This window comes from Nomascus leucogenys, chromosome 15 (genome assembly GCF_006542625.1).
Source record: "Nomascus leucogenys isolate Asia chromosome 15, Asia_NLE_v1, whole genome shotgun sequence".
Taxonomy (NCBI): Eukaryota; Metazoa; Chordata; class Mammalia; order Primates; family Hylobatidae; genus Nomascus; species Nomascus leucogenys.
In genome coordinates, this window is record NC_044395.1 from 91,966,127 (window position 1) to 91,991,433 (window position 25,307).

At 34.5% G+C, this 25,307-nt stretch overlaps 1 protein-coding gene across 2 annotated transcripts in view; it reads left to right on the plus strand.

The window, feature by feature from the left end:
• ELP4 (elongator acetyltransferase complex subunit 4) overlaps positions 1-25,307 on the plus strand; it is a 258,564-nt gene that overhangs the window by 25,470 nt on the left and 207,787 nt on the right. For both annotated transcript variants that reach the window (XM_030829486.1, XM_003254370.4), the window contains exon 3: positions 6,536-6,657. In XM_030829486.1, coding sequence (XP_030685346.1) covers positions 6,536-6,657 — 122 coding nt within the window. The remainder of the gene's footprint in view (positions 1-6,535; positions 6,658-25,307) is intronic.

Genomic DNA, 25,307 nt, shown 5'->3' on the forward strand with positions numbered 1-25,307 from the left:
TTTATTTGAGATGGAGTTTCGCTCTGTCGCCCAGGCTGGAGTGCAGTGGTGCAATATCAGCTCACTGCAACCTCCGCCTCCCGGGTTCACGCCATTCTCCTGCCTCAGCCTCGCGAGTAGCTGGGACTACATGCTCCCGCCATCACGCCTGGCTAATTTTTTTTTCTTTTTGTATTTTTTAGTAGAGACGGGGTTTCACCGTGTTGGCCAGAATGGTATCGATCTCCTGACCTCGTGATCCACCCGCCTCGGCCTCCCAGAGTGCTGGGATTACAGGCATGAGCCACCGTGCCCGGCCTGAAAAGTTTTAAGTAGGAAAATGAGATCATCAGGTTTGCATTTTGAAAACGTTGCTACTAAATTGAAGTAGGAGGATTAGGGTATATGCAAAGAAATGAGACAGTTACAGTCATTTAGGTAAGAGTTTGTTTGTTTTTGTTTTGTTTTGTTTTGTTTTGTTTTGTTTGAGACGGAGTCTCACTCTCTCGCCCAGGCTGGAGTGCAGTGGCGGGATCTCGGCTCACTGCAAGCTCCTCCTCCCGGGTTCACGCCATTCTCCTGCCTCAGCCTCCCGAGTAGCTGGGACTACAGGCTCCCGCCACCACGCCCAGCTAATTTTTTGTATTTTTACTAGAGACGGATTTCACCGTGTTAGCCAGGATGATCTCGATCTCCTGACCTCGTGATCCGCCTGCCTTGGCCTCCCAAAGTGCTGAGATTACAGGCGTGAGCCATCGTGCCCGGCCAGTTAAGAGTTAGTAGTATGACTGGTGGAATGACATTAGCATGGAGGAAGTAATCAAATCCCACAATACTTTGATACTTTGATAATACATTTCACTGGATTATAAGGATGGGGAGAGAGGTGGATTGGTGTGTGTGTGTGTGTGTGTGTGTGTGAGAGAGAGAGAGAGAGAGAGAGAGAGAGAGAGAGAGAGAGAGGAGATACTGGGAATAAATTCTGGCTTTCTGAAAGCTGAAAGAGGGCCACATTTGGTGGAAGAAAATGAGTTACTGGGTTTCATCTTGGGCATGTTGGACCTGAAGCATCCTTATTCTTCTGTATTTAGTACCAATAAAACCCTAAAAGCAGCATGAAAAGTCCATGGTAAGGGGGTATAGCTAAGTAATGTATGTATGGTTCATAAATTTTCTAGAATATTATTCAGCCTTAAGCATGTTAGCTACAAGACTATAAAGCATGTTAGATTAAGTGAAAAAAGTAGGATACCAAATCCAGTAGTCACTGAAAACATAGAAAAAGTACTGAAAGGAAATAGAGCAAACTTTAAACAATGATTATTTGAGGACTATGGGTGAATTTTTTAAAATTTTAATTTTCCATTTTGTAAAAATATCAATCTTAGACATTAAAAATTTTAATATCAGGTTTGTTTCTTATATCATTGATTTATAATGACCATGTTTAAATGTTTGCTTCTCTAAACTGACATAATAGTAATTACTTCAGGTAAAATCAATTATTTTTTAAACATGAGTTTCTAGTTCTAAAGTTGAGTGGAGGTGAATTCTTAGTTATACAAAGTAAGCAATTTTTCCAGTGTTACAGCTGTATTAATCAGTAGTCAGTGCTGATCATCTCCCATAGTTGTCTCTGCTAGCTTTTCCATCTGTCAGCTGCAAACAATGCAGAAGCATTGAAAACATTTTCCTTTGCCGTAACACACTAAAATTCTCATAAAATGTCCCTAAATCATTAAGTATATTTTGTGAGTGATGAATAATGTTAAAGAACTAGCTATGTGTTTTAATATATAAAATTAGACTTTGTGTAAATTGACTATACTTTTAATCATGGATTTTCTCTAAGATAATGTGCTAAGAAGGTATCTAAACAACTCACCACCTGATATTTTGGTCGTACTTTAGGGAATTGTTTTAATAAATAAATGTTATTGAATTTTAATTTATATACAATAAAATGCACCCATTTGTTTATTTTATTGAATTATTTTTGAGCCAGGTTCTCATTCTGTTCCCCAGGCTGCAGTGCAGTGGTACAATCATGGCTCACTGCATCCTTGAGCTCTTGGGGTCAAGGGATCCTCCCACCTCAGCCTCCCAAGTAGCGAGGATTACCAGTGCACACCACCACACCCAGCTAATTTTTTATTATTTTTTGTAGAGCTGAGGTATCACTGTATTGCTCAGGCTTGTCTCAAACTCCTCGCCTCAAAGCGATCCTGCCACCTTGGCCTCCCAAAGCATGAGGATTGCAGAAGCGAGTGACTGTGCCAAGCACATTTACTTATTTTAGTGACTTTTTACGACTGTATATACTCATGCAGCCACCACCACAATCAAGATATAAAACACTTCTGTCACCATAAAGTGTTTCCTGGTGCTCAGTTTCCTGGCCCCAAGCACCTAACCTCTCCTTTCTGTCATTAGAGATTAATTTTGCTTTCTATAGAATATCATGTAACTGCAGTTTTGCCATATGTACTTTTTTGTATCTGGCTTTTTTCCACTTAGCATAATATTTTTTGAGATTTACCCATGTTGTTGCATGTATAGTCAGGCCTTTGTATTAGCATGTACCACATCCTTGGATACAGAGGGCAAAATGTAAGGTACTAAGCATCCCTGGATTTTGATATCCATGGAGTATGCTAGATATCCAATCCTGGATGTCCTTGGTACCCAGTCCCCTGTGGATACCAAGAAACTACTGTAAATTAGTAGTTTATTTCTTTTTATTGCTGAGTAGTAATCCATTTAGGAATATATCATTTGTTTTCTCCCTTCAGCAAGTAGTTGATGGACATTTTACTTGTTTTCAGTTTTTGGCTGTTAAAAAAAAAAAGCTGTCATAAAACTTCTGTATAAATCTATGCAGACATGTATTTTCAACTCTCATGGGTAAGTACCCAAGAGTAGAATTGCTGGATCCTATAATAAATGTTTGTTTAACTTTTTTGGGAACTGCCAAACTGCTTTTGTTTTGTTTTGTTCTGATTTGTTTGAGACAGCGTCTTGCTCTGTCACCCAGGCTGGAGTGCAGTGGCGTGATCTCGGCTCACTGCAACCTCCGCTTCCCAGGTTCAAGCGATTCTCCTGCCTCAGCCTCCTGAGTAGCTGGGATTATAGGCATGTGCAAGCATGTGTTTTTAGTAGAGGCGGGGTTTCGCTGTGTTGGCGAGGCTAGTCTCAAACTCCTGACCTCAAGCAATCCACTTGCCTTGGCCTCCCAAAGCATGGGGATTACAGACATGAGCCACCGCATCTGGCCTGCCAAACTGTTTTCTAATGTAGTTATAATGTTTTGCATTGCAACTAACAATGTTGGAGCATTTTATTTGCTCCACATACTTGTCAGTTGAACATCTTTTAATATGTTTTTTGGCCATTCATGTATCTTTTTTTGTAAAGCATGTGTTCACATCTTTTGCTCATTTTTATGTTGCCCAGTTTGTGTTCTTACTGCATTATGAAAGTTGCTAAAATATATACTGGATACCAGTCCTCTACTATGTATATGTATTGCAAATATTTTCCATCTGTAGTTTGCCTATTTTAACTCTTCCTATTAGCTGTCTTTTCAAAGGCAAATTGTAAACATTTTTCTGAAGTTTAATTTATTCATTTTTTTCTCCAGTTCATGCTTTCATGTCCTAAGAAACGTTTGCCTACTCCAAGGTTGCAAAGAAGGCATTTTCTTCTAATAGTTTTAATTATTTCAGCTTTTTTGTTTAACTCTGTGATCCATTTCAAGCTAATATTTAGTACTAGTACAAGAGGTAAGATGGAGGTTTTTGCTGTTTTTTGATTGAGTGTACTATGAGGCAAGATTGAAGTTTTTATTGCTTTTTTTTTTTTTTTGAGACGGAGTCTCGCTCTGTCACCCAGGCTGGAGTGCAGTGGCGCAATCTCGGCTCACTGCAAGCTCCGCCTCCCGGGTTCACGCCATTCTCCTGCCTCAGCCTCTCCAAGTAGCTGGGACTACAGGCGCCCGCCACCACGCCCGGCTAATTTTTTTTGTATTTTTAGTAGAGACGGGGTTTCACCGTGGTCTTGATCTCCTGACCTCATGATCCACCCGCCTCGGCCTCCCAAAGTGCTGGGATTACAAGCGTGAGCCACCGCGCCCGGCCACTTTTTGTTGTTTAAATATGGATATTCAGTTATTGCAGGACCATTTGTTACAAAAAAAATTATTTCTTCACCTTTGTCAAAAACCAATTGTGTAGATTTATTTCTGGACTCTATTCTTTTCCACTGATCTATATTTCTGTCCTTTTGCTAATTCCACATTACCTTGATTGCTGTAGCTTTATAGTAAGTCTTGAAATAAAATGGTGTCTTCCAACTGTGTTCTTTGTTCAAATTTCTTTGACTGTTGTATTAGTCCCTTTTCACACTGCTCTAAAGAAATAATTGAGACTGGGTAATTTGTGAAGAAAATAGGTTTAATTGGCTCGTGGTTCTGCAGGCCATACAGGAAGCATGGCTGGGTTAGAAAACTTAAAGTCATGGCCAAAGGCAAAGGGGAGGTAGGCACATCTCACATGGCAGGAGCAGGAGGAAGAGAAAGAGTGGGGAGGTGCTACACACTTTAAACAACCAGATCTCATGATAACTCACTATCATGAGAACAGCACCAAAGGGGAAATCCACTGCCATGAACCAATCACTTCCCACCAGGCCCCACCTCCAACACCGGGGACTACAATTTGACATGAGATTTGGGCAGGGACATAGACCCAAACCATATCAGCTGTATTCTATGACCTTGAATTTCTTTGTAAATTTTAGAATTACCTTGACAATTTCTCCAAAAACTTACTGGAATTTTTACTGGGATTCCATTAAATCTACAGATCAGTTTGAAGATTTGAGTCATCTATCCCATGAACATGATATATCTCTCCATTTATTTAGGTCTTCTATACTCTCAGAATGTTTTGTACTTTTCACTGTAGAACTAATTCATACACATATTTTGTTAAATTTATCCAAAATATTTAATTGCAAGGGGGATTTCTAAAATTTCAGTTCCTATTTTTGTTACTATTATGTAGTAATTAATATAGTAGTATAGTATTAGTATAGTATAATTCTTTAAATACTTAAAGCCAAATCCAGTAATATGATATATATTACTATATAAAATATATTAATGCAATATAATTATAGAATAATTACAATTCTATATATTATAGTAATGACAATATAATTATAATTACTCTATTATATTGCATTACTATATAATATTATATAACTACAATATAATAATTATATTATGTTATATATTTATATGATTATAATATATATAATTATTATAATTTTGTTTTAAATGCCATAAAACCAAAGCCAGTAATATTACACAGCTAAGACCTTCCGTACAATATTGATTAGAAGTGGTGAAAGTGAATATACCTCCATTTTTCCCAATCTCAGAAGAAAAGCATTGCATCTTACCATTATGTATGATGATATCTATAGGTTTTTTGTAGATCCCATGTGTCAAGTTGAAGATGTAATATTACTGGATTTGGTTTTACAGTGTTTAAAACCAAATTATATTAATTATATCTAATATAAATGTATATTCTATTACTGGATTTGGTTTTATCATATTTAAAGAATTATTTTCATATATTTTCATGAGGCATATTAGTCTGTAGCTTTCTGTTTCTGTGGTGTCTTGGTCTATTTTGGTATTGGGGTGACACTGGCCTCATAAAATTAGTTTAGAAGTGTTTCATCCTTTCCTCTTTTCTGAAAGAGTACATGTAGGATTGGTATTATGACCTCCTAAAATTTGATAATGATGTGTAGTTTTGTAAAACTCTTTGATTTTGATGTTAGAGTAATGATGGACCTATAAAGTGGGAATTGTTTCCCTTTCCTTTTTGCTGAGTTTAAGTATTGGTATTATTTTTTCCTTCAAATGTTTAAATTTACTAGTGAAGTTCCCTATAACTGAAGTGTGTATGTATGTGCAGGGGGTAATTTTGTGGATATCAAACTGATGTAGTAGTTGGAGAATGATGTCTGGAACCAGAAAGTCTATTAAAAGTACCTAGTTCTGGCCGGGCGCGGTGGCTCACGCCTGTAATCCCAGCACTTTGGGAGGCTGAGGCGGGCAGATCCTGAGGTCAGGAGATCGAGACCATCCTGGCTAACACAGTGAAACCCTGTCTCTACTAAAAATAGAGAAAAATTAGCCGGGCGTGGTGGCTGGCGCCTGCTACTCGGGAGGCTGAGGCAGGAGAATGGCGTGAACCCAGGAGGTGGAGCTTGCAGTGAGCCGAGATTGCACCACTGCACCTCCAGCCTGGGCGACAGAACAAGACTCCATCTCAACAAAAAAGTACCTAGTTCTCATTGACTCTCTTTACAAGTCTCTTAGCCTATCTAACTATGCCTCAGGAATACGCAATTTTTGTTCCACCTCATATACTTGTTTTAAGGAAAAAAATATAAAAACATATGAGCGTGCTTGCTGTTTGATAGCCATTTGATTCTTTTCTTGCTATATGTTTCTAACTGCAACTTTTCCTTTTTACAGAGGAGGATAAATATAATATTTACTCACCTTTGCTCTTCAAGTATTTCCTGGCAGAAGGAATTGTCAATGGGCATACTTTGTTGGTTGCATCTACTAAAGAGGATCCTGCCAACATTTTACAGGTATAGAATATATGAACTTAATATTGCATTTTGAATGTTTCATGAAAAAATATTGTTTATATATTTAAACAAGATATATGTTTGTATATATACAAACTATATTTAAATGGATTAACGGAACTATACATTTTTAAAAATCTCAGTAAAAAGTATCAAATTTATTTGAACATAGGGTTACATTTTAAACTAATGTTTTTGACCAATTATTTTAAAGTTCATATGAGAAGTGGGGAAATATTAAACTATTAAAAACTGACACTAAATAAAATTACTAGACCAGGTATTCACAAAAGTCACACTTAATAGCAAAAAATTCTAGTTTACACTTCTTATTGAAGAAAGGGGAAAAACATCCTTTAATTTTTTGCTTCTAATTATAGCATCTTCATTTTGACTACTATGGCAAAGCAAATTTTCCAAAGTCTAAGCTTTTCTATACTACTAACAAAGTATCACTTAACTGTTACTCTTAAGAAGTCCTTAAAAGAAACTTGAAATTTGAATTTTCAGCCTGAAACTATTAGATAAAGTATATGAATTAAAGCAAATAATGGAATAAAAACAAAAGGGACATCTATATAATCAGCAAATTGGCTGATAAGAATTTTAAATATTTTACATTTCTACTTAGCACAAGCAAAAATAAACTGATTCCAAGGCACTACAGTATTTACCATTTTTACTGGAAGCTTTAGGCAATTTTTTTTCTTTTAATTTTGAAGAGATGAGGTCTGTGTTGCCAGACTGGTCTTGAATTCCTGGTCTCAAGGGATTCTCCCACCTGGGCCTCCCCAAGTTCTGGGATTACAGGCATCAGCCACCACATCCAGCCTACTTCAAGCTTTAATCATAGTTTCATTCTAAATGTATCTAAGGAAATTAAAATGTTCATACATATAAAAATTATTATATCTGATAGGTAGTATTCTAGACAGTCATGATAATAAGAGAACTCTGGAAAACATTAGATGAAGAAAAACAACTGCAGATTGTTTGGTAATTATATTACCAGTATGCCAGAGGTATAAATCAGAAGAATCAGAAATTAGAAGTACTCATTGAATAATTAGTTTTCTTGGAGAATGCCACAAATGATTCTCTTCTATGATAAAATATGTCATTGACGTACTGAATCTTTAAGCCAAAGCACACTTTTTTCCTCAGAGAGGACACTTTTAACTTTTAGAATTCTTAGTTTCTTTGTCCGTAACAGAATCCTAATTTAAGCCATTATTTGAATAGAGTTCATAATCTAAAGTCATTTTTCCATAGGATATTTTAATTTTAGTACATATTTTAGTAATTTGCAAAATGGCAAATTAATCATTTATAAGGAATTTGTAACATAATAAATACTAATTCATAATACCTGTGAACAAATGCCAACAAACTTCTTTGCCTTAGTATAAAGGTCACTATAATGCTGAGGTCAAAACTAACGTAATTCGTTCACATGATTCAGACTTTGCTTATTAAATAATACTATTATGAAATCCAAAGCAGAAACCTGTATTTAATTGATTTTCCTTTGGTTGTAGGGCTTATTTTTTTTTTCAATCTCTTTTTTAGTTGTTTACTTTTTACAATATTTCTTGGTGTTTTCTTTTGCTCTTTTTCCTGGCTTTTATCATCTTGGCCAACTTCTGGACAGTGCTACACTTGCTAGGAACAGTGGAGTAAAGGCCAAAACCATTGTTGTAAGTAAGCTACACAGGTTCTTCATGATATATTCCACAATATACCGAGACTAAGATTTTATATCAAACATCTATATAGCCATCATAGGAAAATTTTGCCAACCAGAAGCAGAAATGCCTGTATATGCTTTTTAAAATAAAGTTTTTTATTTTTATTTTTTCCTCTTTCAACCCAAGTAGCTGATGTTAAAAATTTGCAGTTTGCTTTAGAGAACACATTAATTTCAAAACTAATCCCTCACATCTTTCTTAGGGGTGCCTTGAATTTGTACAAGTTACTCTTAAAAATCTTAGTGTACTTTACATATCCTTCTTTAGATTACGTGAAGGAGTTTGAAGCTATAAAAGAAATATTACCTTTTTCATCAAGCTTTTATAAAATAGCCAGTCATTTATGCAAGTAATTGGGTGTTGCAAAGACTTAGTCATACAATTTTATGGTGTAGGAGAGTAAAATATAAAATATAAAACTACAGTTAAAAGCAAAACAGACTCTTAAAAAGTACACCATATCTGACCAAGTTGCACATGTCTGACCAAGATAGATTGATAAGGTCTAGATTTCTCCTCATGCCTGAAACAGCTAAAAAAAAAACAAACAAACAAAAAAAAAACAAACATAAAAAGCAGCACAGGGTATAGGAAACAACAGTTTTCAAAACACTTGGCATCAGATAATAAAAGTGATTCCTGAGATATACAAAACAAAGAAGGCAAACCCTATAATTTCCCTACCTTACTGAGTACAGTGTTTCCAAGCCACAGTGCAAAGAAGAGAAACACAAGGTAAGATGACCTTCAGGAGACACAGCTAGGATCACAAGGAGGTCAAGGAAATTCTATTTATAAATCAGAGTACCTGAAAGGGAAGAGGTATACATCGACGAGTTAGAGATCTGCATAGGGTCTCCCTCTAGTCTTCAGATGAGTGCTCACCTGTACTTGTACACGAGGAAATGGCCTGAGGCTAGAGAAAGAACTACCTGACAATATTAGAAGTAACAATCCCTAGGGCCAGCAGTAATTCCTGCTCCCACATGCCAGAGTGAAAAAATTCATAATTCATGAGACATCAGGTGGAGTATTTAGAACTAGAGTTTTGCATTGGTGAAGAGCAAAATTATTCCCAGATTATAAAACACTGCTCTGGTCCTGTCTAATGAGGCTTAAAAACAAGGCCTGAAGTAACCAACTGTTTTCAAGTAACTTAACTGTGTCCCAATCCACAGCTCAAAGTACAGTAATATTCAAGTGTCCAGCACCCAACAGAATAAAATATTCTGTGTCTGGTTTCCAATTAAAACATAATAGACATGCAAAGAAATAAGAAAACACAATTTATAATAGAAAAATCAATTAAAACAAAAAAGAAATGACATGATAGAATTAGCAGATGAAAACATAAGTTTTATTACAAGTATATTCTAAATATTCAGTGTGCTAGAAGGAAGATTAAACATGTTAAATGGAAATGTGGAAGATGTAAATATAAACACAAGTTAAACTTTTAGAGATGAAAACTACAGTGACTGCAATGAAAAACTTGAGGTGCAAAGTGGATTAGACACTGAAAAAGAAAAGATTAGTAAATTTGAAGACATGGCATTTAAAATTATATAAGATGAAACCTGGAGAATAGACTGGGGAAAAAAAGATTTTTGCATTAGTGAGCTGTAAGATAACTTAAGGGTCCCTAACATGTGATTGGACTCTCTGACGGGAGAAGGAGTGGTACAGAACAAATATTTGAAGAAAAAAGGAACAAAAGTATTACAGAAATAATGAAAAATATACCACAATTCTAAGGTGTTTGGCAAACTCCAAGGTTTTTTGTTTTTTTTTTTGTTTGGTTTTTTGTTTTGTTTTTTTGAGACAGTCTCGCTCTGTCACCCAGGCTGGAGTGCAGTGGTGTGATCTTGGCTCACTGCAAGCTCCGCCTCCCGAGTTCACGCCATTCTCCTGCCTCAGCCTCCCAAGTAGCTGGGACTACAGGCGCCCACCACCATGCCTGGCTAATTTTTTGTATTTTTAGTAGAGACGGGGTTTCACCGTGTTAGCCAGGATAGTCTCGATCTCCTGACCTCGTGATCTGCCCACCTTGGCCTCCCAAAGTGCTGGGCAAACCCCAAGTTTTAAAAGTCCTGAAGAAAACAACATCAATGCACATCATAATCAAATTTCTTGAAACAAGTGATAAAGACAAAATCTTGAAAGCAACCAGAGATAAAAGCACATTACATAGATAGGACCAAAGATAAGAATAACAGCCAACTTTTAGGCAATACAAACCAGAAAACAAGGAGGAAGTCTTTAAAATGCTAAAAGAAAAACATGCTATCAGTTCAGAATTCTATACTCAGCAAATATCTTTCATAAACAAAGATTTTACGGTTTAAAAGGTTTTTTTTTATGAAAACAAAATAAAGACTTTCTTAAATGCTAAAATCAAAAAGAATTCACAACCACCAGACTTGCATTGTAAGAAATACTAAAGTTTTTCACAAAAAAATCAAAATAATACCAAATGAATATTTGGATCTAAACAAAGATATCGGAAGGACTGGAAATAAGTAAATATATAATAGTTTTATTTAACTGAGTATAAAATACTTTTTTTCTCATTTTGTAAAGATAAAGTCATTAATGGTGAGAAGGAGAGAATAGAGGAAAAATGCAGAATTTGGAGCATGATGGATATATTTTTTGTCTTGATTGTATTAATGGTTTTCCAAAGTATATATGAAGGGACTTCAAAAAGTTTGTGGAAAAATGGAATTAAAACATAAAACCATAAACATTATTTCAAAACGTAAGCTCCATCAAGTTCAAGACACTTTTGTGAGTGATGATACCAGCCATTTAGTCCATTCTTAAAGAACTGAGGGTCCTGGGAATTTAACTATGTCAGTAGTCTTTTTTACTTTAACTGAAGAAAAATGGTGACATTTACAGATTTTGTTTTAAGATTGGGAAACAAAAAGGAGTTGGAAGGAGCCAAATCAGGACTGTAAGATGGACACATAATGATTTCCCATCGAAACTCTTGCAAAAATAACCTTGTTAGATGAGAGGCATAAGCAGGAGCTTGTCGTGGTGGAAAATGACTCACTGATGAAAATTCCCAGACATTTTTTTCTGCCAAATCTTTGGATTCATTTCTCAAAACAGTCATAATAAGCAGATGTTGTTCTTTGGCCCTCCAGAAAGTCAACAAACAAAATGCCTTGAGCATCCCAAAAAGCTATTGTCATGACCTTTGCTCTTGACTTGTCCCCTTGTGCTTTCACTTCATCACTTAGACTTGCTAGCCATTGCTTTGATTGTGCTTTTTCTTCAGGATCATACTGGTAAAACCATGTTTCATTGCCTATCATAATTTGTTGAAGAAATCCTTCAGGATCATGATCGCACTTGTTTAAAATTTCCATTGAAAGCTCTGCTCTTTGCAACTGATTTTGGCATAGCAGTTTTGGCACCCATAGAGTGGAAAGTTTGCTCAACTTTAATTTTTTAGTCAGAACTGTGTCAGCTGAACCAATTGAAATGTCTGTGGTATTGGCTATTGTTGTGCTGTTAATCGTTAGTCCTCTTCAATTAGGGCATGAACAAGATGAGGTTTTTTCCCTGCAAATTGATGCGGATGGTCTGCAGCTGCAGCCTTCATCTTCAACATCATCTCGTCCTTTCTTAAAATTAGTTATCCATTTGTAAAGTGCTGATTTCTTTGGGACGTTGTCCCCGTAAACTATTCTCAAAGCATCAATGATTTTATCATTCTTCAACCCAAGCTTTACCATAAATTTGATGATTTTTCTTACTTCAATTTTAGCAGAAGTCACCTTCTCTAATGGGGCTCTTTCTAAACTGCTAACTGTGCTTCTTAGTGCCTCAAACTAGATCTTGTTAAGACAAATTAGTATGAGTTTATTTTGGTGCAGAAAAGTTTTGGAAGTTATGCATAGTTTTTTTCACAATACGCTTTTACCATGAACTTTTTAAAGACTCCTTGTACCTCTGTAAAATATTACCAAATTATATGCAGTAAGTATGGGCAGTCTGTTATGTATCTGTTATACCTGAATAAAGCTATTTCTAAGAAAAATGGAATTTCAGTTAGTAAATTCATGTTCAAGTACAAGTTCTGCTGTTTTGTAAATAATTTCAGCAACTTGTTTATACATTACCTCCTCTTTTATGAAATAAGGGTGACACTTGACCTTGTGAAAGTCTTTTCAAAACATATTATGACCCTAATTTTATAGGTAAGAGATATGAGACAGGTTGACACACAGATTTCTAACCTAGTAACAAAAATAATAATAATCAAACTTCCTTCCTTTTACTTTGGTTTCCCTAGCAATTCTGATATAATAAAATTCGAGGTTTTATTTAGAGGACTGTATGTTACTGTGGTCATCTCTTAGGCTTCATCTAACTTGGCTCATCAATAGCACTTGATATCATTGATCACTCCTTCTTCCCCAGTATACTTTCTTCCCTTGGTTTCCAGGATACTACACTTTCTTGGTGTTCTCCTAACTAGCCACTTTTTCTTGTTCTTTGCTAGTTCTTACTTATTTACTCAAACTTTTAATAGACGTGTCTTAGGACTCAGACTTTAGAACTCCTCTGTTCCTGTTCTCTCGCTGATCACGTCTGCCCCAAGGATGTCAGTACTATGTATATGCTGATGACTTTCAAATTTATAATCTACTTGGACCTGTCCTGAGCTGCTACTGCCTTCTGTACATCTAACTCCTACAACTGTATATCCAGCTCCCTACAGTACATCTTGTTTTAGTCTATTGGAGATCTCAAACATATCAGCCTTTCCCATCTCAATTAATACCAACTCACATCTTCTGTTTGCTCAAGCCTAAACCAAGGATTCATCCTTAACTCTTTATCTCCTATACTCTCCTTCAGTATCTCAGGAAATACAAATATACTACTTTGAACATAAATTATTTATTGCTTGGCCTCCCTGTTTCTACCTTTGCTTCTCTTCAGTCTGATCTCACCAAAATATTCAGTGAGCCTCTTCAAATGTAAGTCAGATCATGTCACTCATCTAAACTCAAAACTCTCCAGAAGACAAAGGCCACAGTCCTTATAATGACTTTAAAGGCCCTAGCTAATATTCTGTTACCTCCCCGTTACCTGTCTGACCTCATTACTTAATATCTCCCCCTGACTTTATTCTGTTTATATGAACCACCTTGCTTGCTAGGCATGCTCCAAAATTAGGGCCATTGGATTTGCTGTTCCCTTGGCTAAGAACTTTTTTGCTTCTCTCATACTTTGCTCAAATGTTGCCATCTCAGCAGGGCCCAACCTAACTACCCTAATAAATGTTACAACTTCCTACTCCTACTCCCCAGGCCTCATAATCCTGTTAGCTGCCTTATTTTTCTCCATAGCCTTACTGTCACCTGATATGCTTTATAATTTACTTCTGTATTAGTTCATTGTGTTTCTTCCATACAAGTCTGTTCTGTTTTATTCATTGCTATATTTCTATTGCTTATTACAGTGGATGACAAATGAATCCTTACTATATATGAAAAGTCTGAGGAAACATGATACCCAAATATTTGGTCAAATATTATTCTAGGTGTTCCTGTGAGAGTGTTTTGAAGGGAATTAACATTTAATTTGGTAGACTGAGTAAAGTAGATTGCCCTCCCTAATTTGGGTGGGCCTCAGCCAGTCAGCAGAAGACCTCAATAAAACAAAAACGCTGACCATCCCCTGAGTCAGAGAAATTTTCCTGCCTGTTTTTGAACTTGGTAATTGGCTTTTTCCTGCCATCTGACTCCTACTGAAACATCAGCTCTTCCTGGGTCTTGAGCCTGCCAGCCTGCAAATTGGAATTACACCTAGGTTCTCCTGGTTCTCAGACCAATGGACCTTGACTGGAACTACACTATTAACTGTCCTAGGTCTCCAGCCTGCCAACTTACCCTGCAGGTCTTCGGATTTGCCCACATCTATAATTATATGAGACAGTTTCTTACAATAAATCTCTTTGCACATACACACACACACACACACACACACACACACCCTATTGGTTCAGCTTCTCTAGAGAGCCTTAATACAGTTTTTAATGCATTAAAGCAGGGGCCCCCAAACCCCAGCCATGGATCGGTACTGGAACAGGGCCCTACAGCAGGAGGTGAGCAGCAGACAACTAAACAAAGCTTCATCTGTATTTACAGCTGCTCCCCATTGCTCGTATTACTGCCTGAGCTCTACCTCCTGTCAGATCAGTAGTGGCATCAGATTCTCATAGGAGCATGAACTCTATTGTGAACTGCACATGCGGAGGATCTAGGTTACACACTCCGAATGAGAATCTAATGCCTGAAGATCTGTCACTGTCTCCCATCACCCCTGTCTAGCTGCAGGAAAACAAGCTCAGAGCTCCCAGTAATACTATATTATGGTGAGTTATATAATCATTTCATTGTATATTACAGTGTAGTAATGATAGAAATAAAATGCACAATAAATATAATGCTCTTGAATTATCCAGAAACCATCCGAGTCTGTGGAAAAACTGTCTTCCACAAACCAGTCCCTGGTGCCAAAAAGGTTGGGGACTGCTGCATTAAAGGATTTTCTTGCTCTAGAATATCATAGGTTTGGTTTTGTTTTAAAGTTGTTATTTTTCTCTGGCTTTCTTCCATCCTCTTCCCCAGCTTTATTGAGATGTAATTGATGAATAGAAATTTATGTATTTTATATATATGAATTATTTTATATATATATAAAAAGTATATAACATGATTTGGTATATGTGTACATTGTGAAACGATTACCACAATCTAATTAACACATCTATCACCATACATAGTTACCATTTTTGGTGTGGAAGGAACACTTTAGATCTACTGTTATAGCAAATTTTAAATATACAGTACAATATTATTAACTATAGTCACTATACTGTACATTACATCCTCAGAACTTACTCATCTGATAACTGAAGTTTATAGTCTTTGACCAACATCTCTTCATTTCTTCCACCCTCCAGCCCATCACAACTACCACTCTGCTGTCTCTAGTTTTGAACTAAGGAATGTATTCTAGTGTCGTCATATCCATTATGCTTTATCTTGTGCATTTAGAATGTATTATCAAAGATATTATTGCTGAGACAAAAGCCTAATTGTCTTAAGCATTAGATTTGTTTTTATATAGCATTTCAGATTTGATAGTCAGTATATTAACCATAAAGTTGAATGTGTGATGTTTAGGAAAAATTAACTTGTTTGCTTTCAATGTCATTATTTGCTTTTAAATAAAGCCACTTACACAGATGAGTACTGAAAGTAGTCAAAGCGCCTATATGCTAAATAATCTACAAAGTTAACATTTCTCTAAATTAATAAAATTTAGTGATTCATTTTTAAACTATTTGAATTTTGATTATGTTTTCATATTTCACACTGCTCTAATCTGAAAATATATCTGGTTTTGGACTTAATACAGTCATTCCACCTGTTAGTAATATTTCTTAAATTCCTAATATTGTCATTTTATATTTCTTACATATTTGTTATGGAATAATAAAACAGTATTTGATTTTTTGGCACACTTACAATGTTGTACAAACACTGTGATTAGAAGAATAATATGCCATTCTCATTTTACTATGAAAAAGTACAAAAGTATTGTTTTTAACACAATATATATGTTAATGTGGTGCAGTTTTTGTGTATGTTTAGAATATACTATATTTAAAAAGTAAGACTTATGAAAATTTAATTATATTCTTCATAACACCAGTGCAAAGAGATTTCTAACATCTCTCTGAGAAGAATAAACAAAATATTTTTGTAAGGTAAAAAATGATATTGAATACTAATATAGATAAGTAGGGTTTTCTACATAATATTCACATAGGATTTCAGTATGCAGAACTCAATTATAGTTATACTTAGAACTTTATTTTCATCAAATAGTCCAACAATGAATGACCAAAACCAAGGAGTTAACAGTGTTTAAGAGATACAATATAGGGGGAAAATGCTATAATTGTTTGTTTTTAATTTTATGATATATGATTGGGAATTTCTAGAACCTATAACCAACGCAAATATTTCTGTACAAGAATAGGGGAAAGACAATCTTATAGACCATAATTATCTTAAAGCTGTGTATAACTAAAAGACAAGTAAAAGATAAAAAGCCCATCAGCTGCCTAAGATATATAACCACCCAGCAATTTATCCATCATCCTTTGAAAACATATTCATGCCTATTGTAGTCAAAGCTCCTTCAGGAAGTCAGCATTAAGATGTAATGCTGAAAAATTACACCCCTTAGAAAATCTTATACAACAATATACATGATGTTATTAAAGCTTTTAAAAACACATATAAGTATTTTTCAGTTAGTTTTTTTGTCTAAAGGAATTTTCTTCATCATCTCCAATGTAATGATGAGTATTTTCCATGAAAACTTTCTATGGAATGTTTTATAAAATAGTAAAAATTACATTTTTCTGTTAAAAGATTTAAACATTAGTAGACTGATTTTTTATGAAATAAATTATATACACGTGCACACACAAAATTTTTATAGAGCTTGAAGACATTAAGATTTTTATATCCTTTTCATAATTTTTAATAAGTTATGTGTTAGTATTTTTAGAACTGAAGAAAGTAAAAGGATTTTCAGAAGTAAATTTAAATGATGTTTCATAATATGCCAAAGTCAGTTTTAAAACTTAATTTGAATATTAGCTAGTGATGACATTTCAGATAGGTCGTATTCCTGCAGGAAGAAGTATCTAAGATCGAGAGCAAAACATAAATTGTTGCATTAACTTCTGAGTTATCTGTTATTGAGTATGCACTGTCCAGCATTAGCTACAATTAAAAGAAAGTAGGAGGCTAGGGTGCTTTAAACATGCTGAAAAGTTGTGTTTTTAAAATTTTACTCAGGATAGGTACATGATGATCAGCATATTAGAACTACCTTGATGTTTACTAAAAGCTTACAGTATATAATATTTTAACATCAAATATAACAGCAAATGAATAATTCAAATTTAATCAATTAAGCTGAAACTTCCCCCAATTAATATCTAGAAAATCTTTCATAATTGAAAATGAATACTCACTTTGAAATAAACCAGAAGTCAGAGAATAAAGAGTTCGTTAAAAGTAAACTGTATCGTATTTTATGAATTAACACAGCAACAGAACATTTAGTAATAAAGCAATACATATAACATGTTAAAATTTAGACTAACATCTTCTAAATTTTTTTCTGTGGACTTTAAGGTCCATAAGTAAAAGTTAAAATAAAATCTTAATAATTTGAAGGGTTTATATTATACCACAAAATACCAGACTTTTACCCAAATATTGAACTCATTTGTTAGGATCTGATTCATTGTACCTTGTATATTTTGCTTTATTTGATTCTTTAGTTTTAACCAATATCAAAGACATTAGTTGATGTAGAATTAGGTGAAGCAATATTATTTGCTAAATGATGTAAAGTTTAAATTATAAAGTTTTCTTTTCCTTCTGTCATTTTGGTATCAAGATTTAAAAGTTTGTTTTTGGCACCTATCTGTTATTCACTGAACAGAGAACAAAAATTAGAAGTCTGAATACAGTGAGTAGTCAGTTGTTTGCTTTTACTGCCTTGTAGTATAGTCTGGTCTTTCTGAGTGAGTAGAATCCAGAAATACCTCAGATACAACTATTGTTTTCCTAGTTCTGCCAAAAAATGGGACAGTTATAAGAATGAAATTAAAGTAATAACCCTTAATTGAACAAATATACCATTGAACATTTTGACTTTATTAAATTCCAAAGTTGTAATCATATACAGATTCAGAACAAAAGCCCTACAGTATATCATGTTATAAACAATTAAAAATTACTTTCTGACCCTTGGTATCAGTCTCCTTCGCAAGATTTAGTATACTTAATACCTTATAAATAATTTTTTTCCACACATTTTTACTTTTCCTAGACTATATAATGATATTTATTATATTTCCTTAAAACTATTTTAGCACTATATATCTTTTGTTCGTCATATAAATACAACTATTAGAAGAGTCCTTTGAAGGCAGAGCTGTAATCAGAATATTTTCCCTTTTTTGTCAATACTTTATTTGTTCAGAAAGTTATCAGGCTATCTATACACTTTTCAGTGCTTACTACTCTGAAGTGTTAGTTGAGCCGGAAATTTGCTGTTTGACCCCAGGGTTTCACTCTTTTTTTTTTTTTCTTCCTGGCTACTGTGAGAGCTTATTTAAAATTCTAAGTTCTCCCTTGGCAGCCACATTTAGAGCTTCTTTGGCAAAGTAAAAAGACTAAAAAAAAACATGCAAAGGCTCAGTACTGCTTCCAGTGACCTACATTTCTAGCCAGCTTTTAAAGATGGCATGTGCCTGATTTTCTAGTAAGGAAATGAAGGATAAGATAAAAATTAGAATGTACAGGAGAATAAACCGACTCTCCACCTCTCTATCACTAGCTAGTGAGAACCATTGCTGCTATAATATTAATATAAACACATTTAGCATTGATGTTTATACATCAACAAAAGGAATTTTGCATGCAGAAAAGTTGTCTAAGTCATACAGCAAAAATGCTATGCCCTGTGATAGGACGTTTATTCTCAAGAAAGTAAAATTTATTTGGAATCCAAGCTTAGATTTTAATTTCTATGTTACCACTTAACTAGCTGCAAGACCCTGCCTAAGTCACTTAGCCTTTTATATTAAGAGAGGAGTGATACTTACCCTGGCTACCTTATTCCAGAGTTCCAAATTAAAAATGAAATATCAGGTTTTCCATTCTAAATCTTAAAACATTTATTTTAGTCCTCCAATTTAATTTAAGAAATTTTGTTTTGAACCCATAAAAATGAATAACCCATTCTTAGATGGTTATTGTTATGTTCAAAAGAAATAATAAAATATAGCACTTTGTCATTATTGAAAAGAAGGCACCAATGTCAGAATTGAGAATATTAAAAACAAAGTTCATTTTTCTTCTGAATACTTATTTTTTCAGAAGAAAAGATATTCAGTCCTTTTGAGAGGGATAAATGACCTCTAATTCTGAAAAACAGAGCCATTAATACTAAAAGAAAATACATTTTGTCAGCTCCCCAAATTAACATATTATCCCACTAAATCAACATTAAAGGATGCCATGAAAGGAGAAAGGCAGCACACTGTCAAGGGTCAAATTAAATAGATGGGCTGTGAAGATTTATTTTGTGCAAAAGGATAACTTTGCTGTGGAAACCCCAAAGAAGATAGGGGTTTCTCCAGCTAGTGTTGGGGTGATTCCTTCAGTGGCTAGTGTTTCTTTCCTAAAATTTTAAGTTTTACTAATCAGAAACTGATTAGTAAGTGCAGCAAGTGGCCTTAGTTCACCACATCTGTCTTTTCAAATTATGATTTGTTTATGAAATCAGAGGCCTTTGAAATGTGTTTGTTGTTTATATAATATTCATCTTACAGTTTGGCTGCATGTCTGAAAGTCTATTAGATTTCAAAAACAGGGTAGATGATATTAAACTAAGAATAGATTTGAGACCATGAGGTGACGCTTCTTACTTTTATTCTTTTTAAAACAAATTAGAACATATAGGCTACTTTAGAATTAAAGACACACTGTTTTATGTCTTCACTAGTTGCCTCGACTTCTCAGTAATCAAAGAGTATAAAGAAAATCAGTTTTGGGCCGGGAGCGGCGGCTCACGCCTGTAATCCTAGCACTTTGGGAGGCTGAGGCAGGCAGATCACCTGAGGTCGGAAGTTCGAGACCAGCCTGACCAACATGGAGAAACCTCGTCTCTACTAAAAATATAAAATTAGCCAGGCATGGTGGCACATCCCTGTAATCCCAGCTACTCGGGTGGCTGAGGCAGGAGAATTGCTTGAATCCAGGAGGCAGAGGTTGCGGTGAGCTGAGATTGCGCCATTGTACTCCAGCCTGGGCAACAAGAGCAAAACTCTGCCTAAAAAAAAAAAAAAAAAAAGCAAATCAGTTTTGTTGTTTTGTTCTATAATTCTAAATGTACCACAGTAAATAATTTTCAAATTAAAAAAAATAAAATGATATCCAGTCTTATGTAGTGCCCCACAATACCCTAAGCATTTTTGCTTGTGTCCTTTTTCATAAGTTGGGTTTATTCTGGAAATACAAAAGAAAATGACTTCAAACAAATGAAATTATTCAAATGTGTGTTCCTGTGCTAGGAATTTAACTGATCTGGACCTCTTAAATGAAGATAATATCTCACTTCATTCCTAATTTAGGTGTTGACAGTAGATATTTTTGAAGCTTTAGACTACTTCTTTTCCAAAAACTTAAAAATTCTATGATATCTGTTTAAGAAATAATAATGATAGTAAAGATCTTTGTTACAATCTTGATTTCTTAAAAGATAATGTACTTATATTTAGAAACATTTCAGTTATATCAGGTTTTTAGAAATTATTTTAGTTCAATAGGGACACTTTTAATACTTAAAAGAATTTTGCAAACATAGAATCTTTCTATAACTCAAATAATTATTGTATAACTTGTTTGCTTAATATGAATTATCATCTGTCACATTTTCTTAAACACAGGTTAATATACACCCCTATACAGTAAACATTTACTAAAGGGCATTACTACACATGGTCTCACTAACTAAACCTGCAGATACCGGTGATTAAGTGGAAAAGTCTGTCCACTTTTTAAAATAGTTTATAAAATGTATTTTAATTAAGTATTTTATATTATAAGGACCACATTGTTTTACATATGTATAAAACAACATTGTTTTGTGTATATATACGTACAGTCATGTACCACATAATGTTTCAGTCAACAAGGAACCACATACACAACAGTGGTCCCATAAGATTCTAATACTGTATTTTTATGGTACCTTTGCTATATTTAGATACCCAAATACTTCCCCTTGTGTTATATTTGCCCACAGTCTTCTACATTAATATGCTGTACAGTTTGGTAGCCTAGCAGCAGTAAGCTATACCATATAGCCTAGGTATGTAGTAGGCTGTACCATCTACATTTTTGTAAGTACACTCTGTGATGTTTGCACAACGACAGAATCTCATTTCTCCTTAAACAATGCATGACTGTTTCTATCACCCACACATAACTCATGCATGTGTATACATGTATACATAATACACACACACTGAAGTTTACATGCTTTTATCAGTGGTAGTTACCTAATTAGTAGCTCTTAACTATAGAATTATTTGTAGGTTATTATCTTATATTAACCCTGTATAGTTGTGCTGAGTATACAGTATACCCAGAGCCAGATTAAACATTGACAGCATTTAATATAAGAACATTACATCATAAAAGAACCTGCCAAAGGAACACTCAAATTTTTATGGTTAGAAATATTAATAGATGCCAAAGTTCATTCTTGTCTCTCTTTGAGCATGGAATTTCTCATTTTAAGCTTTCTTCATAATAAATTTGTTTGAAGAGCACATTTTTTTTATTTATTTTTTGAGATGGAGTCTCACTCTGTTGCCCAGGCTGAAGTGCAGTGGTGCAATCTCAGCTCACTGTACCCTCTACCTCCCGGGTTCAAGTGATTCTCCTGCCTCAGCCTCCTCCAAGTAGCTGGGATTACAGGCTCCCGCCACCATGCCTGGCTAATTTTTATATTTTTAATAGAGACGGAGTTTCACCATGTTGGCCTGGCTGGTCTTGAACTCCTGACCTCAAGTGATCCTCCCACCTCACCCTCCCAAATTGCAAGGATTACTGGTGTGAGCCACCATGCCTGGCCTGAAGAGCACATTTTAAAATAACATATAATACAGTCTTTACATTATTATATATAATCTTAATAAAATCTGTATCTTAGTTCAATATATGTAAGAAAATTGATAAAATTAATATGGATTACATGCAGGGTTGTTGCTAACAGTTTGATGGATTTAATTTTTGATATGCGTGAGAAAATAATTATGGAATCTAATATCAGAATGCCGTGAAAGTCAGCACATTTCCCTTTAAACTCCTTTTAAGTCAGTGCCGTCCATGGGCAGTGTTGAAAGCATGTGGCTGGCTTGGTCAAGACTTGGAAGTGCTATTTATGTTATGAGTAGACATTGCTGGGACCTTGATAAGGAGTTTAAATCTGCCTGTACCTTATTTTCCCAACCTCACTACTAGATTGGGATAGAACCCAGGGATTAATTACATATGGAAATTGTTTTGAGATCTTTCGTGATTGGTACTTCTCAAAATGTGATGGTTTCTAATACAATATTTTTAAATAATTAGGTTATGATTTGTGTTTAAATGAAGATGGTATCCTATTTTTATTTGTTAGTGTAATCCTTTCATTTTGAATACATAATACAGATTTCCATTTCCTCTTTTTCATGTTATCCTCCTCATTTGCTCTATCTTAATCAAGAAAAATGAAAGAAATATTATCTAGTCTTCTCAATACATTCCTGGTTTACATGTTAAAGAGAAATGTGATAGGGATCCATGGAAAAGGATTGAGAACACTGTTCTTATCCCACTGGTTTCCTTACTATTTTCAGATTCATGTAATTGATGTAATTGCCAAATAACAAGCATCATTATTGTCAATACCTTAACTTATAAATGTATTAAAATAATATTTGTATACCAATGTGAAAGTGTTTTTCACCCTTTCTTTTTGTAATAGCAGTGATATTGCCACTTTTATATTCAAGAAAAATATCTTAAATTGCACTAAGATATTATCAGGTCTGTACGGAATTTAGCTGAAGTATGCATGGAAATAAGTTAATTCACTAATACTTATTTTAAAATCTGAGTTTTAAAAACTTTTTATGCAATATCATCTATATCCCTTAACCTGACTTTATGCCATTCTATGACATTTTTAAATGCTTCAAACAGCCAAAGTCACCCCTCCCCCATAATTCTAAATATTTTAAATGAAGATAATACAGGGAATATACTATTAATATATGGATACTCAGGTTAGATATTTGTAGTACTTTTGTATTAAAATTATGGCAATGCATCAGTAATATCTTTGATTTTTTTCTGTTTTCCAACTTTCAGAAAATAAAAGTTGCCAAAATAAACACAAAAAATCAACAAAGTAACATACTTACTGATACATGGATAATGCTTAAGTAGTATTAATTATACAGTTACCAAAACCTGCAAGGATCAAAAGATTTTATTTTTAAGAAGGATTTCTCATGCTGCATGGATTATGTTGGTACATAATAGCTCAGTAGTACTTCTGCTGAATTGTAAAATAGCTTAGAGAGGAGTATGATGCCCATAGTTGGTGTAATGCATTGGTAATTAAGAGGGTGTGAGGTTAAGCTTCATTAACTGCTGAGGGATTGTATCTTGGGTTTTATTATGCCCTAGAGAACATAAAAAGTGAGAAGGGTCAAACTGTTAGAATCAGATTTTGCTTGTGCATCTGCCAAAACAAAGACCACAAAATAATATAGCAGTAAGAACAGAAAGGGCTTGGAATGAAACGGGCAGAAATATATTTACAGCATCTTATGGATAAGGATAAATGTTTCTAGTGAGGAAATAAATATACGTAAATACTGGAGTAATATTTTTGTATGGGAAATTTATAATTTTATTTCAGATAGGATCTTTAAAGGAGAAAAACTGTTGTTGAAAGGTAGTCCTATTTTCTTTATTCATATTAATTTTCTAATCTGTTTCATTTGGCTAAAAGAGAAATTTCATTCTTCCCATCCTATCATCTGTATAGAACTTAGGCTTTCTGTTTTTTATTTATTCATGACCCTCGATACCATATACTTGAGAACCATAAGCAGCAAATTGCAGAAAAGAACCAAAACTCTGATAATCCCTCTATTAGGAAAGAAAGATACAACAACAATACACTGTGTTCTGTTTGTGCTCTGGGTTAGAAATCAAAGGCTGGGGATTTTTGGAAGTGTAAGGGAGGACCTGATCTGTGATTGACAGCTGTAATAGTTCAATATTAAACAGTTTTATGCCTAGCATTTTCTTGAAATAGAGCTTTTATCAAAACATTAATTAATTTTTTGTTTGATTAGAAACAGTCATTATAACAAATGGTATAGATTATAGTAGTGATCACCTCTGGAGGGTCACTGACTCCCAGTAGGTAACATAGTTAATGTTGGCATACTTAAAACTTTTAGGACTTCCACATATGATAAATTATTGGATATAAACTTACATTATAAATTTCTGGGTATTAGATAACAAAAGTATCAGAATGTTCTTTCTTTGTTCCCCAACATATCATTTTCATTAAGTCATTTTTACTTGAATTATGAATAGTAGTACTGTAACCACTGAAACAGAATTTTTATAGAGTGGATTTTTTTTTCCAGAGATATAGGATGACACTGTCGCTTTAAGATTCATTTTCCTTTTTTTTTTTTTAATTATACTTTAAGTTCTAGGGTACATGTGCACAACGTGCAGGTTTGTTACATACATATACATGTGCCATGTTGGTGCGCTGCACCCATTAACTCATCATTTACATTAGGTATATCTCCTAATGCTATTCCTTCCCCCTCCTGCTACCCCACGACAGGCCCTGGTGTGTGATGTTCCCGACTCTGTGTCCAAGTGTTCTCATTGTTCAATTCCCACCTATGAGTGAGAAAATGAGGTGTTTGGTTTTTTGTCCCTGCGCTAGTTTGCTGAGAATGATCGTTTCCAGCTTCATCCATGTCCCTGCAAAGGACATGAACTCATCCTTTTTTATGGCTGCATAGTATTCCTTGTTGTATAGGTACCACATTTTCTTAATCCAGTCTATCATTGATGGACATTTGGGTTGGTTCCAAGTCTTTGCTGTTGTGAGTAGTGCCGCAGTAAACATACATGTGCATGTGTCTTTATAGCAGCATGATTTATAATCCTTTGGGTATATGCC